The following is a 14,461-nucleotide window of genomic DNA, read 5'->3' on the forward strand; positions in this document are numbered from 1 at the left end:
TTCACTTATAAAAATATTTTATTATATGTTTAATATGAAGAATTTTATTATATGTTTAAAAAGATTTTATTCATTCCCTTAAAAACAAAGATTTTATTCATTAGTAACAACGATAAAACAAAAAAAAAACCATCGATAATGAAGGCAACCCCTTCGTAGGATTAGAGAAAACCATCAATTTCAACAAAATTTATAATGGCATTTACATATAGCCTATTAATAAGAAAAAAAAAATTGAATCAAAATCTCGATTAGCATGAGCCGAAGACTCGATTAAATAATAATTTGTTGCTACGGTAACATAAAACTTAAACAGATGAATAAAAGAATATATTTATGAAGAACGTAATTTATTACAAAAAGTCCTTCCAAAAAAGTTAAAGAAAAAGTTATTATTATTATTATTATTATTTTTCATAGAGTGCGTACTGCGTAGATCAACTTGTAGAGACTTATTTAAGTACTATTTTGTAGAAAAAATATATAATAATATTTAGAAATTAGTATGAGTTATTCTACTTATTGAGTGTAAAAATGATGTGATATATATATATATATATATATATATATATATATATAAGTAAAAGATAAAAGACAAAGTAAAAATTTATACACATTATATTATTAAATTTAAAATGTACCCAAAAAATTACGTTAAAAATTTAATTTGCTATTTTTTTCCTCTCAAGTGAAAAATGAAGGTTTAATAACATTACATTATATTTTTCAACTTTACATGCAAAATTTGTAAAACAATAAATCTTAACTTATTTAATATATAAATATCATATAAATTTTAATTACTATGTATTGTTTTAATTGTTCAATTACTTATTTGAAGTCTATATAAATTTCAAGATACTATATTATTTACATAAATAAAAATATAACGAGTAAATTACCATGTGTTTCTACGTCAAGGGCAGAACACAATGACTCTTGTACAGTTTCCATTCATTGTAAATATCTATCGTAATTTTGAAAAAATGAGTCAGTTTTTTTCTTTCTTCTTTATCAACATGTACATTTGACAATAATGATTATCAACATCTGAACTTAACACTGGATGAATACATGAATAATTAATATAAACATGCTGCGCTGAGGTTGGCGAGGAACATAGTTCAAACCCTTAAAAGTTGAGTGCATGACATCTTTGTGCAAAACTGTTGATTTGTTAACTCATCATTTAGGCCTCACCAAGTAAGATGCCCAAATCTCATTAGCCGGAGGAGGAGGCTGAACCCAGTGCCCTGGTATGCGGCTGGATGAAGTTGCAAAGAAAAAAAATATATATATCAAATAAGATAATTAGATAAATGCTTTATTTTCATTTTTCACACTCACTGATTACAATGCATAATTGACAATTGACATTAGCAAACCAATACACTAGCAGATAAGATCATTAGTGTCAAAAAAGGTGGTGGTCTGGTGACTTTAGTCAAGAGTCTTGACCTCTCGTGAATATATATTTAAATGACTTAACATCCGATGTTCTCTCTCTTAACTCAATTTTGAAATGCAATCTAAGATATGACTAAAGCAGAAACACATTTGGCTAAAGTAACTTTGGTATGCCCTTAAAAATGAGGGTAAAATATTCATCGATGAGATTTACAAGTAAAATATGTCGAACATTGAGATATACAAGTAAAATATCCCTTAATGGCCACCGCCATTTTTCAGGCAATACCAGAATAATCCAAAGAATCAAGTATTAGCAGAAAAGTTTCATAGCTCTTATTTCTTACCTTCCTCCTGGTCTGATATAGGCATCCCATCCTCTTCTTACCTGCATGAGTTTGTTCAGCAGCCTTAATTTAACAATGAAGAGTTTATAATGAACATGCAAGTGAATTAAACTTAAACCGGTAATTAAAAAAAAAAAGGTAGAATCAACAGGCTATTAGTGTACCAGTTAAGTGAAACTAACAGCTTTTCGAACACGAAAAAATCGATAAATTACATATGAATTCTGAGGGGGAAAAACAAGAAATATGTTGTTTTGCAAGAGATGTAGAATTTAATAAATAAAAATAGTTGAGTTTACTACTTTACCTCAATAAGTGTGCCCATATCATTGTTGCTTCCATGATAATAATGGTAGAATTCGATGGGTAAATTTGCTAAAGGATCATATGCTCCTCCACAGATCTGTCCTATTTTACTAGATTTCTTCTTGTCAACTGCATCAGATCCCTCATCGGCCACACTGTGAACTATTTGCTCTTTGCTCTCCTTTACTTCACTATCATCATTGCTTCCTTTTTGGAGTTTCCCTTGATTCTGAATAGCTTTCCTGGATTCCTCAGCAGTTGCAATTGCATCCTTAGCAGCATCTGTTTCAACAGCAGCCAAAGCTTCACGCTCCTCTTCTTCCACTGCAGCTTGAACCCTCTCAAGAAACTTGTCGTCCTCCTCTGGGAGAAAATGGCCTGCATAATTTGTATAGAACCATAGAAACGTCAAACATGAAAGTAAAGTTTAAATATGTGAATATTACAAACTCTTGCATACGCAGAATAAGAAGATATTGAAAGCTTTCCAATCAGAAAAGCAACTAAAACCATTCCTATTATATCATCAAATTATGAATGTATGGTTTCAAATTGATAATTAACAAATTTGTTAAATATATTTCTCATGATACATTTATATGGTGAATAGGTAGCTATTCAGCTTTAACCAAAATGCTAAGCATCAGAGCTTGAACTCAAGCAGACATAATTAATAAATATGATCAAACAATCATATACATGCATTCAGGACTGTGAATTTAAGGTACTACATTAATATAACAAGTCCAAAAGTTATAAATGGCAGCAAGGTTGGACAAAAAGAAACCAAGCAAGCCAACAAAGAGACCAAGTACTGCTATGCAGTTATGCACTACAATCATAAACCAACTAACTAAAAGCAGAGAGATTTTCTTATATATACCTTGTTTTTTCAACTTTTCTATTCTTATGGAGCGTAACTCTTGAAGCTTCTCCACCACCAAGAGCAGCTCAAGCTGTGATAACACCCAATGGCAAAGAGGAAGTGATGGGGGATAAAAATAAAATGTCATGATTCATATCCAGCAAATAGACATACGGACAGAAATGATAGCCATGCACATGGTTATTTTTTAAGAGACTCTGACTGAAAAAAATCAATGAACCCTTTGACAGACTCAAAAAGACAAAAATAGAAAGACAAGAAGGCAAAAGAACAAGGAAATTGATGGTGAGGAGCTAAGGAACATACCATGTTGAAAAATAAAGGGAAAAATTAAATAATTTAGGTAGTTAATAAGAGCAAGTGAAATAAAATTCATAGCATGCGCTATATCGGACGGAATGTTGACCAAGTTCTTCAGATTTAAAATCAGCCATAAATTATAAATGGTTTACCAGCCATTTGTACAAAATGAAAGTTACCTCAGCTGCTAGTTTCTTCTTCTCTTCTTTGGCTTTAGACTTTGCAATTTCTTTCATCTTCAGTACCTGCAAATAGAAATGTCTCCGACATTACAAAGACTTATGGTGCAAACTGATGTAACAGCTAATATATCTATAAGCAATTTCTGAAACAATGAATCAGAATTACCCTTCCCCATTTTTTCTACAGAGAACAGTAAAGAAAACATAGCGGAAAAGAGTTTGAAACAAGTCAGCAAAATAGGCACAGCAGGTAGTTTGAAGCAATATGCAGAAATGTGTTATTGGAAATATCATGAACTGTATGCCTTTCAATTAGCTCCACTATTAATCTGAATTACAAGTATATAGACATATATAAACAATACACTAACAGGGACTCCACTATAATTATTTATTGGTAATAAATCTAATGATGATTAAAGAAATAATAATAAAGTATGAGAAGTTTCCCATAATCAGCTAATAGTCTATGTTTATTTAAGTATCAATCATTGAATTTTGTCAGAGACAGTAATCATATATCTTTTTGAAAACCCTTTCTTAATTAAAATTTAAAATCATATTGACACGGTATTCATTAGCTCTAATAAAGACAATCACCAATTTCACTCAAAATAAATGTAAGTACAGTTTGCAAAATTTTCAATACCTTGCTGTTAGCAATTTCCTTGGCATTCTCCCTAGCAATCCATTCATCAGCTTCTCGGTCCATTTGATCAAATTGCTCACGCTCCTAGATTTTTTCAGCAAAAAAGACAACCAAGCAAAGTAATCAGTCTCAAACAGCAGCTATAATGAAGAAGAAAGGGAAAACCTAACAAAACCAAACCAAAGCAGAACAACCTTAGCCAGCATCTCAGCGACACGCTTCCTCTTTTTCTTCCTCCATAGTTTATTCCGCTTAGACTTATTCACTTTATTTGCAAGCTTAACCGCAGCAGATTTCTCCTCCCAGGGACTCGCTTCATCGACAACATATCGAAATGGTTCTAATTGAGATCTTAGCTTTGACATCAAAGAATTTGCTGCTTCCACAGCCAATGACTCTTGGGATTCTACACTAACCCTTCCGTCTTCTAAACATTTTAGAAAATCAGAAAGACGAGGTTCATTTGAACCATGTTTTACATCTTCTAAAGACCCTTTACCATCTTTGATCATCAGCAACATCTCTAACTCCTTCTGCCTACAGAACTTAACACTAAACTAATTCAACACTATCAAACAGCGTGATTAAAAAAATAATAAAAATCAGCCGCACTTCAAACAGCTTATAATCATAACGTAAGAAGGACTTACATTGCATTTGCGAGACTAAGCGTGTGTTGCAATTCACTGAGGCGATCGCAGACATTTCTGTTCTCCCAGAAGGAAGTTGAATTTGGTGGTTCGGAGGGTAACATCGGAAACCATGAAGGAGGCGGTGGTGGTGCAGATTGAAAAGGAATCGGATTCATTGCAATGAAGTAGTGTGAGATTCAGAGGACGGAAAAAACCCTAACTATAAGATTAAGAATAACATGAGTCGGTGGCAATAGCATTGAACCAAAACAAAGAGGAAATATAATTGATTTTGGTTTCCGCTGTAAGAAATTGTGAGTCTCACTTGCAACTGTTTGATTTGAAAGGAAGAAATGAGAGAAGACCAAGTGAGGACAGGGAAGAAAAAGAAAGAATAAAAAAAAAATTATTGTTATATTGTACACTTAAAAATTAAAATAATTGAAAAAAAAAATCAAATGAAAGATAATCAAATTTAATTAATGTTAAAAAGTAATATAATCGTTGATTCGGTCTTATAAGGAGAAAAAAATTAAAAATATTATATTAATCTCTCTTCACGTAAATACGTAATCATTGTTAATAAAGTTAACATTTCAAATTTTACTTCAAGTAATGTCATAAAATTCATAATCAAATATCTTCTATTGGATTATAATTTTAAAAAAAAATCAAAAAAATTATTATAAATTTTTTTAGGCAATTAAAATAATTTTTTTTTTAATTTTATAAAAATATGATAATATACAATTAAAATATACTTTTTTACTTAAAAAAATTTATTAATATTTAAAATATAGAGATTATAATTAATTATTTTAAATAATAAATTTTATAAGATTTTTTAACCTAATTTACATGTAATTCACTCGTCAAATAATCTTATAAATTTTTTTGATTTTCATGACTTTTTTTCTTTTACTTTTGTTCTTTTTTTTTTTCTCTAGTCTTTTTTACTTTTTTTTCTCTCATATTCTTTTTTCTATTTCTTTCTCTCTTTTTTTCTTTTCTATCTTATTTTTTCATTTTCTTTTTACTCATCCCTCTCATTATCTCTTTTTCTTTGTTTCATTTTGTTTTTTCTCTCTCATTCTCTTTTGCCTTTTTTGCTTTGTTTTTTTTATTCATCCATCTCATTTATCTCTTTTTCTTATTTCTCTTTCTCTTTTTTTATTTTATTTTTTTACTCCCATCAATAGATGTATAATTTATAAATATTTTTTTTAATTATTAAATATTTAAAATAATTTTTGTATTGCTAAAACTTTAAAATTATTACAATATAATTTTTATTTTTAATAAAATTTAATATTGTAATATAAAATTTTGAACACATATATTAAAAAGATTTTGTAAGTCATGGTAATGATCCTAAAAATGAAAATGAAGTTTTTCAATTTCTGTCATATATTCTTAAGAAATGTAATTAAAAAAATATTTAGTACTTTAAAATCATGCTTCATAATTTTTAAATCAGACTTCTATTTCTATTTAAGGCACAAACTGGACTTATTAGTGTGTTACACTACATAACTTTTTTTTTTTGCAAAAAATGTTTTGATAAATTTTTAATTAAATTAGTGAATGAATATTCATCTTCAATGCTGCCAGTTAACGAAGATTATAATTTTAAACACATTATTCATACTAAAGTACATGAAAGATGATATGTCAATGCATGGAAAACTAGTATAACTTTAGATATGTTAAAAAAAATTAGGTAGGAGAACATTAAAATTAATTATTTGTTAAAAGATTAAGATAATTATTTGTCAAAAAATAGAAGAAAAAAAATTGGTTTTACTTTTCTTTATTATTTATCTTATATTCTTCTTATTGAATAGTGTAATATTACAAATTCATATTATTTGGTAAAATTCATAAAATACTTTAAAATTCTATAATATAAATTCATCAAAATCCAATAGAATTCATTTAAAATCTAATTTTTGAAAGTGTTCTAAAAAATATTAAAAATAATAACATTTTCATAAAGAAAATGTCCCTTTCATTAATTATTTTGCTTTTCATTATATAAAAGAGATACTATTTCATTAGTCTACACGTGAATAGAGTATATTTATATCATTGTATAAAGGAGACACTTCTTTCATCAATTATTTTGCTTTCCATTTTTATTACGATCATTTTACTTTAAATCTAAATCACTTTTTTCTCTTTTAGTATCTTTATTTTTCAATTTTTTTTATTCTTTTTAGATAACTACTGATGTAATTATTCATTATATAATTTATTTTTAAATATTTTTAAAAAATATAAAAAAACATAGAGTGTCCTTTTTTTTTTCTTCTCAAATTGTTAATAAATAAAGTACGTTTTTTTGTTCACATCTAAAAAAAAAAATATTTCGATATTTAAGACAATTCAACACACTCTCATACAAACTTTTGACAAATCATTTGATCCTTTATTAGAGCTACTTTAAGTCATTATTCTTTTCATTAATCACCCCTGTATTCTTTCATTACAATGTAAAGATCATTTTTGTCTCAAGTATACACACACCTCCACAAGCTTTAATAATGTTACTGGTCAAATGAGTATTGATTTACTCACTTCAAGACCACTAAAAAGCCCTTTTCCTTCACGGCAATAAGGAGCTAAAAGATCAAGTCCTTTTCCATGTATTGATTTTGAAACTTTATTTTGTACTTATAAATTTAGATTTTAATAAAATTCAACTTTATGTAAAGTTCGGATTAATTATTAATGTATTTAAAATTTCAAGCGTGTGATTCAGCGATAAGGGTTAATTCACGCTCAAATGTAGTAAGGAGATTAGTCACTACTATCAGCGATGAATACTTTAGAGACGAAAAAAAAATTATTAATATATTTGATTTTTAATTGAATTGCATATAGATTATAAATCTATATGAAAAAATATACAAAATACAAGATAAATTAGATTTAATCTTTAAGTCTTAATTAATAAGAATGAAAAAATCTATTTCTTTTATTTTCTTTATCTTATATCTTAAAATTGTATCTTTGCACATGATTAGAAAAAGGTAATTAAATAAAAAATTATAAAAAACTAATATCACAATCTTTGTATTTCACAAATTAAATATTTATTACATATAACTAAAATTTACAATACAATTATATATATAAATAAATAACAAATGTAAATATATGTTATTTAAACATAGAAATTATATTTTAATTTAAAATAAATAATTCATATTGTGGTATTAAATTATTAATATTTTATTTTAAAATATTAAAATTTAATTTATAAATATATAATTAAATTAAAAAAAAAATAAAAAATATTTTTTAATAAAAGAATAGTTCTTAAAAATATTTATAATATATATATATATATAAAGATGAATTAAAATCGTGATATTGGTCTTCAACAATTTGCATTAGATATATTTTTATTGATAATTATTTTTAAAAGTGAATTGATAAATATGAATAAATACAAAGTGTATAAAGCTTAGAGATAAAGAGAAAGTGGTAATAAATATGATGTAATGTAAAAAGAATTTGTGACCGCGGTAGCTGTGAGTCAGAGTTTTTTGAAATTTGTTTCATTTTTGAATACGATTTGATGTTACGCGGTAATTGGCGGGAGGCAAGGGTCAATTCAGAGTGGAATTGGGCAATTCGTGAAAATATTAAGCTTTGGAATCTTTGCAAAGAAAAAGAGGCATCAATTTCAATGGGGAATCAGCAAGAGCAAGAGCAAGAGCAAGAGCAGACAACCACCGCCACCGCCACCGCCACCGCCCTCGCCATGAAGCACAACCCCGGCATCTCCCTCGATTGGACTCCCCACGAACAGACTATTCTTCAACAAGGACTCTCTCTGTATGTATGCACTATTTCTTCTTTTTCACAATATTTCTCTATCTCTATGCTTTTTTTCATTTCTCGCTAGGTTTAGTTAAGCGCTACCTGTTCAATCTTTGGACAACAGTTCTGGGTTAAGCTTTTCTTTCACAAAGACAAAGGGAACTCTCTCTGTGCACTTTTTTATTTATTTATTTATAAAATTCATAGGAATCCAACTTAGTATCAAAGAGTTTACAATACTCATCTGATAAATTGTGTTTAATTGCATCTATATTTTCTGGTGTCACCGTTTTTTCCTTTTTCATTTAGTATAGGCTAAAATACACTGTTGGTTCATCATCCGATGTTTTGTTTTCATTTGGTCTCTTTGGTTTATAAAGTTTCACTTGAGTCTCTTAGGTGTCTCTGATAAACCAAGTTGGTCTTTTGATCGGTTTAACTTAGTCAACTCGATGATGGTGACACTTGAGATGTCACATCAGATGAGCGTTTGCCATGTTAGTGCAAAAAATTCAGGAGACCAGAGTGAATTTCTATTTCGTCTCTTGAATTTAAAAAAGTTTTATTTTAGTCTCTTAAAGTGTCTCTGGTAAACATAGTTCGTATTTTGATCCGTTTAACTTGATCAACTTAGTGATAGGGACACCGGAGATGCCACATCAGATGAGTGTTTGCCACATTATTGCAAAAAATTTAGGGACCAAATAGAACTTTAATTCATCAATTTAAAAGGTTTTATTTTAGTCTCGTAAAGTGTCTATGATAAACTAAGTTGGTCTTTCGATCAGTTTAACTTGGTGACAGTGACACCAGAGATGCCACATAGATGAGCGTTTGTCAGTTTACTTTGAAAAACTTAGAGGACTAAAGTGAAATCTAAAAATAAGATGAGAGACAATAAGTGTATCAGCCTTTATTTTTATTGATGTTATTAATTGGTCTTATCTTGTTGCGGGTTGGTTATTGCAGTTTGAAATAAAATATTTTCAATATATGTATTGTATTTAATTTGATGTGTAAGCACAATTTTGAATTGCATTTTGTGCCTATCCAATGAATTCATATGTTGTTTGCTTTTTAACACCTTTTCCTTGTCTAGTAAAGTGTGTTTGATAAGTTCTATAGCTAGTCTTTGTTTTAAGTAAAAGTCCATTTCTTTTTTACTTGTAGGTTTGCGTCTGAAACTAATCTCACCCGCTATGCAAAGATAGCACTAAATCTTAAAAACAAGACAGTTCGGGATGTAGCACTGAGAGTCAGGTGGATGCATGTAAGCTACATACCTGTTTGTTGTGTTGTCTTAAGTCATTTATGCCATTATAAATGCCGTAACCTGTTCTTCAGCTCAGATAAGATTCTTAGTAAAATTTGTTGTATTGGAGAAGATACTTGGTGCAATTTGTTTTTTGTTTATCTTTATTCTTGTCTTAAGGTTAAAAATAATCATCTTACCTTCCTGAAAGAAAAGGATAATTGAAGGTTCCACCACTAGAATGGTGCTGGACACTTGCATAGCTTTTGCATCCCTCTCCCTCTTAATGAAAAAGAAAATAAAATGGTTTCTATTATTTTTGTGCTATGAGATTGCTTTACGCTTAGCTTTTTCATACTCTGATTAAAATGAAGACAGTTGCTTAGAGGCAGAGCTGGCACGTTAGCTCATTAGTGCCATTTCTACAAAAACGTACCTTTGCCTGCCCCTTTCTGCCCTCTTAACTTGAGCTAACATTATTTGCTTTCCTTTTGGGGGCTTTGTTTGAGCTCAAAGCTGTTGATATGCACCTGCAGGAGTTTAATTTACAATTTAATCAGCATAAAGATCCAATAGTCTACTACAGATATTGAATAAATATATACTTTATAAAGTTTCAAAGAAGCCCCAAATTTTTTTTAAGTGGTTATTTTCTCTGAATGATGATGTGTCTGTTTTGCATTCTCTACAGAAAAAAGAAAATGGCAAGAGAAGGAAGGATGATCATAATTTTCCAAAGAAAATTAAAGATAAAAAGGTATTGGTTTCATTTATTTGATATCATATTATTAATGTATTAACTGAAAATGGGTGTTTCGTATTTCATTCTTGTGCTGTTGTGCATAACAATGGAGATGTGTTTTTAACATTTTTCATTGTCCTGTTCATGCTACAGTCTCTCTGTTTCTTTTTCTTGCTTGTTTTTGCATTTAACCTCATAGTTACTCGAGGGAAAGATATAACATCCCCCCACATGAATAACTACTTTAAACTGGTAACAAATCTGAAAGCAAATGGTGAGCCTTTATATGCTAAGGATTATATTGTAATATTGTTTAAGGGTTAGCTCCCTGACTATGTTATTTTCGGTTACATCAAACATCTATACTGTCTGCACATTATGATATCATCTCCTTCTAGTGTTGTATGGTCTTTTCCTATTTAGGTTGAGGGATTATTACTATGAGTTTTGTTCTTTCTCCATGGAGTTACACTATGCTGTCTTTGGCTTTTGAAATAGACCAAGCATCATATATGTTTTAAGTGTTTTAACCAGGAAAAAGCTAGCATGTCATTTCTCTCATTTTTACTTGTTAAATAAGGAACAATCTAACAATGTTGGCTTAAAAGAAATACCAAGAAAAAATTATGAAAAAGGAAGCAAAAGCCAAGTAGCATATATTTGCATTTATTCAATACTGGATTTTTTTCCCCCAGGAAAAGGTTTCCAGTCCTGCAGCAAGGTCATCTCACTTTACTGCTCAACCTGATGTTTCCCTGTATGCTCTTGCAATGATCATGATGGACAATGATGATGGCATCTCTCACAAAGGTTGGTTCCTTTCATAACATTAAATATTTGATGTTTGCATATATGATTTATCTCTTGCAGGCCCTTTTCTTTCCTTTGGACATATCATGTATTTGCATGTCCCCTGTTGATATTGAAGTTGAAGTGTCTGCTTTGGACTTTGCGTTGTGCCTTTTATAGTTATTGGAGGCCCCACAGGTGAGCTCTTAGAGCAAAATGCACAGGCCTTGAATAAAATCTCAAGCAATCTTGCTGCTCTTCAGGTGAGTTCTTTCCATTTTTAACTGATTTAACCTGAAGCACACAAAAATAATTTCTTGATCTAAAAGAGGCTAAAACACAATTTCTAAATCAACCTTGTTAGTTATATATGCATCAAGTAGATTTTTCTGCTCCAATTTATCTCTCTTTCCATTTTTCCTCAATTTCCATTCATGTCCTTTTTCATTATGGTAAATAGTAACATTCTTATTAAATGGATTACATGATCTTTGAGTTGAAAAATTGTCCCAGTTTTTTTATCTTCACTTTCATTTTTTTAATATCTAGGTAGAAAACACTCATATGTTAGATTCTTCAGAGATTTTGGTTTGACCAGTTGATTGTTGAAGGCTTGTACAACTATGCTTATAGAGATCTGATCAATCATAATATATCTTAAAGTAACAAAGTGATTAAGTGAACGTCAGCTGAATTTGATATTTATAAACTTATGTTGAGATAATTCACCTATGGGTTTATTGATCTTTGTGAATTAATGGAATAAAGGGGAAAGTTTAAGCATTCTATTTAACACCGGAAATCATCCTCTGGAATGTATGAATGCTTATATATATACTCATTGAATTTTTTCCCCTTTATGCTTTTGTTGTTTGGTATCATGTGCAAATTTAGTCAATAACCTGGCATCATTGTATCTTAAGATGTTGAAAAACTGAAGAAATGACTACAGCTGGGATATTTTATAATGTCTCTCTGGTATATGTGATGTAGTTTAGTTTCTAAAACTGGTTTTATGGTTCATATATCTATATTATTTGCATTCTTAAGCGGTTAAGCCATTCTTGGTGGCCGTGATGCTGACCTTTAACTTTTTCTGTTCTCTTGTTTCCAGTTTCAGGATAACATCAATCTTTTCAGCCAAACGAGAGACAACATAATCAAAATTTTGAACAAGTAAGTTAAAAGTTGTTTTTTGGTTGTTTAAAAATATTACTCGCACAGATGTCCAAGTGATCTATTTCTTTTTCTTTTTACATTGTGGTTTGTGAATGACTGCAAGTAAGGAATCAATAAGAAAACTAGGGTGAAACATAACATTGCTTTTTATTATTTTACCTTAAACTAATAACTGAATTAAATTGAGTGCTCTTGTTTTCCAAACCTTTATCATGTCTGGTGATGTTTTGTGTTTATTGAATTTGTTAACGAGTCTTGCTAACAAATGCTATGATTTTAAGAAAAAAGGAAAATTTTTATGAAAAGCACGGCATATAATAGATTTTGTACTTGAAAAGTTTTATTTTTTTGTTTGATACTTTCTATTTTTAAATGGTTAAGTATGTATTTGGAAAACTGTTCAACGTCAGTTAAGCAGGCTTTTTCCACTTTTCAATGCAAAAAAAATTAAAGCGAGTGTAGTGTTGCTTTTCAATTACCTCCAACATAACTACAACACAAACACACCCTAACTGCTCTTTCGCATTTGTGTTTGTTAATTATTATTATATATATATATATATATATTTTTTTTTTGCAATTTGACATTTTCTCGTATTTTTTTTGGCAGCATGAATAACATGCCAGAGGTAATGGAGCAAATGCCGCCTCTTCCTTTTAAGATCAATGAAACGATATTCAACTCTATACTTCCAACAACAAATCACCAGATGCAATAACGATGTTTTGCTCGTTCATCTTGGGCTTGCCTCTTCCATATTTATGCTGCTTACAGTCAAATTGACCCAGCAAAGCATTAAAGAAGAAAGAATGGAATAAGTCTACCCCATCCAGCTGAATTAGCCTTCATCTTTTTTAACATGCTGGTTTTCCTGCTCTTGTTCTCTTGTTAAGTTCTTAACTTAATTGGAGTATAGGAACCAGTGCTCATTATTTTGGGGTTGAATTTAGGAGCTGATAACAATAAGTAGAACTTAGTAATTTGTAAATTTTGTTCTCCATATTTTATATAAATGGTAGACATTGTTTCCTTGTTTCTGCTCACCACTTTATCTGTATTTAGATTTTTTTTGGGCTCTTGTGGTTTTCCTGCAGTGAATGTCTTATTTATATTGTCTTATTTGCTTAATATTTAAGAAGATAACTAAATGTATGATTTCAATACATTACAAAAGAATTTAATATAATAATAATAAATATTTATCTTTATTTAAACAGATCCGTTTGTTAATCTTAATAGGCTTTTTAAATGATCTAGAACATTTTAAGTGGCCTAGAGGTTATTTAAAATAAGCTTTATAAAAGCTTTAGCATGACCAATTTTTTAAGAAGTTTGATCTGACCTAAGCATAATGTAGACTAGGTTATAAGCTCCGGTCAAATGAACTTTCTATCTCTACTTTCAAATGGATTTCCTTCCATTACATGCAAAAAGGCTGCTATAAATAATTAATGGTTAGAATTTCCCTTTTTATTTCAATAAAAATTAGTATAATATATAAGTACTGTTTCTCTCTCTCTCTCTCTCTTTATGAGGAGAGATCTTCTCATGTGAGAATTATTTTTTTTAGAATATCAAGTAGAAAAGTTATACAAAATTGATAAAATTAAACAACTGTGTGCAGAAAGAACTAAATTTTAGGAAATAATTATTACTTTTTGAGAAAAGAGGACTTAAACTCCTTAAATTATTCTTATTTTATAAATAAATATCTTAAACTTTAATTTTATCTTAGTTGGTGTCAAAACCTTTTTCTGTTGACAAATAAATTTATAAACTTTAATTTTATTATAATTGATCTTAAACTTTATTTTTTTAACATATAAACTATTTGCTTTCAATTGAATTTTAGTTGATTTTTATAATTTACTCCTTTTGTAAATAGTCTCTTGTATTACATTTAAAATTTGAAAAGTGTGGAACCATCCGTCATAGGTGAAAGCAATTAATTAAGAGAGTGC

At 29.2% G+C, this 14,461-nt stretch overlaps 2 protein-coding genes across 5 annotated transcripts; one reads left to right on the top strand and one right to left on the bottom strand.

The window, feature by feature from the left end:
• Window positions 1–925: 925 nt before the first annotated feature.
• Window positions 926–5,086, bottom strand: LOC109800608 (U11/U12 small nuclear ribonucleoprotein). Of its 3 annotated transcripts, none has more exons than XM_083062529.1 (8): window positions 4,728–5,086; window positions 4,272–4,629; window positions 4,078–4,161; window positions 3,426–3,491; window positions 2,944–3,016; window positions 2,062–2,438; window positions 1,755–1,795; window positions 926–1,264 (listed from the first exon to the last, which is right to left on the bottom strand). In XM_083062529.1, exons 1-8 carry the CDS (start codon window positions 4,883–4,885, stop codon window positions 1,186–1,188), a joined length of 1,236 nt encoding a protein of 411 aa, XP_082918655.1. In that variant the 5' UTR covers window positions 4,886–5,086; the 3' UTR covers window positions 926–1,185. The 3 variants fall into 3 exon arrangements, with proteins under 3 accessions (XP_082918655.1, XP_020216981.1, XP_020216982.1); XM_020361392.3 differs by having other exon boundaries at window positions 4,272–4,614; window positions 4,728–5,084; XM_020361393.3 differs by having other exon boundaries at window positions 4,272–4,622; window positions 4,728–4,867.
• Window positions 5,087–8,214: 3,128 nt separating this feature from the next.
• On the top strand, window positions 8,215–13,543 carry LOC109800949 (uncharacterized). Of its 2 annotated transcripts, XM_020361885.3 has the most exons (7): window positions 8,220–8,552; window positions 9,708–9,807; window positions 10,481–10,546; window positions 11,227–11,341; window positions 11,501–11,583; window positions 12,435–12,496; window positions 13,110–13,543. In XM_020361885.3, the coding sequence occupies exons 1-7, from the start codon at window positions 8,293–8,295 to the stop codon at window positions 13,216–13,218; spliced, it is 795 nt and encodes a 264-aa protein (XP_020217474.1). In that variant the 5' UTR covers window positions 8,220–8,292; the 3' UTR covers window positions 13,219–13,543. The 2 variants fall into 2 exon arrangements, with proteins under 2 accessions (XP_082918420.1, XP_020217474.1); XM_083062294.1 differs by lacking the exon at window positions 9,708–9,807 and having other exon boundaries at window positions 8,215–8,556.
• Window positions 13,544–14,461: the final 918 nt, after the last annotated feature.

Source organism: Cajanus cajan, chromosome 8 (genome assembly GCF_000230855.2).
Source record: "Cajanus cajan strain Asha chromosome 8, NIPB_CcT2T_4, whole genome shotgun sequence".
NCBI lineage: Eukaryota > Viridiplantae > Streptophyta > Magnoliopsida > Fabales > Fabaceae > Cajanus > Cajanus cajan.

What these genes read in the sequence shown, in the direction of transcription:
- LOC109800608 (XM_083062529.1), bottom strand. Translation starts at nt 4,885, where the DNA reads ATGAATCCGATTCCTTTTCAATCTGCACCACCACCGCCTCCTTCATGG. An exon ending in CTTAGTCTCGCAAATGCAAT is followed by an intron (nt 4,630 to 4,727) that starts GTAAGTCCTTCT and finishes GAATTAGTTTAG; the next exon opens with TGTTAAGTTCTGTAGGCAGA. An exon ending in AGGAAATTGCTAACAGCAAG is followed by an intron (nt 3,492 to 4,077) that starts GTATTGAAAATT and finishes TTCTATTTGCAG; the next exon opens with GTACTGAAGATGAAAGAAAT.
- LOC109800949 (XM_020361885.3), top strand. Translation starts at nt 8,293, where the DNA reads ATGTTACGCGGTAATTGGCGGGAGGCAAGGGTCAATTCAGAGTGGAAT. An exon ending in TGATGGCATCTCTCACAAAG is followed by an intron (nt 11,342 to 11,500) that starts GTTGGTTCCTTT and finishes TGCCTTTTATAG; the next exon opens with TTATTGGAGGCCCCACAGGT. An exon ending in ATAATCAAAATTTTGAACAA is followed by an intron (nt 12,497 to 13,109) that starts GTAAGTTAAAAG and finishes TTTTTTTGGCAG; the next exon opens with CATGAATAACATGCCAGAGG.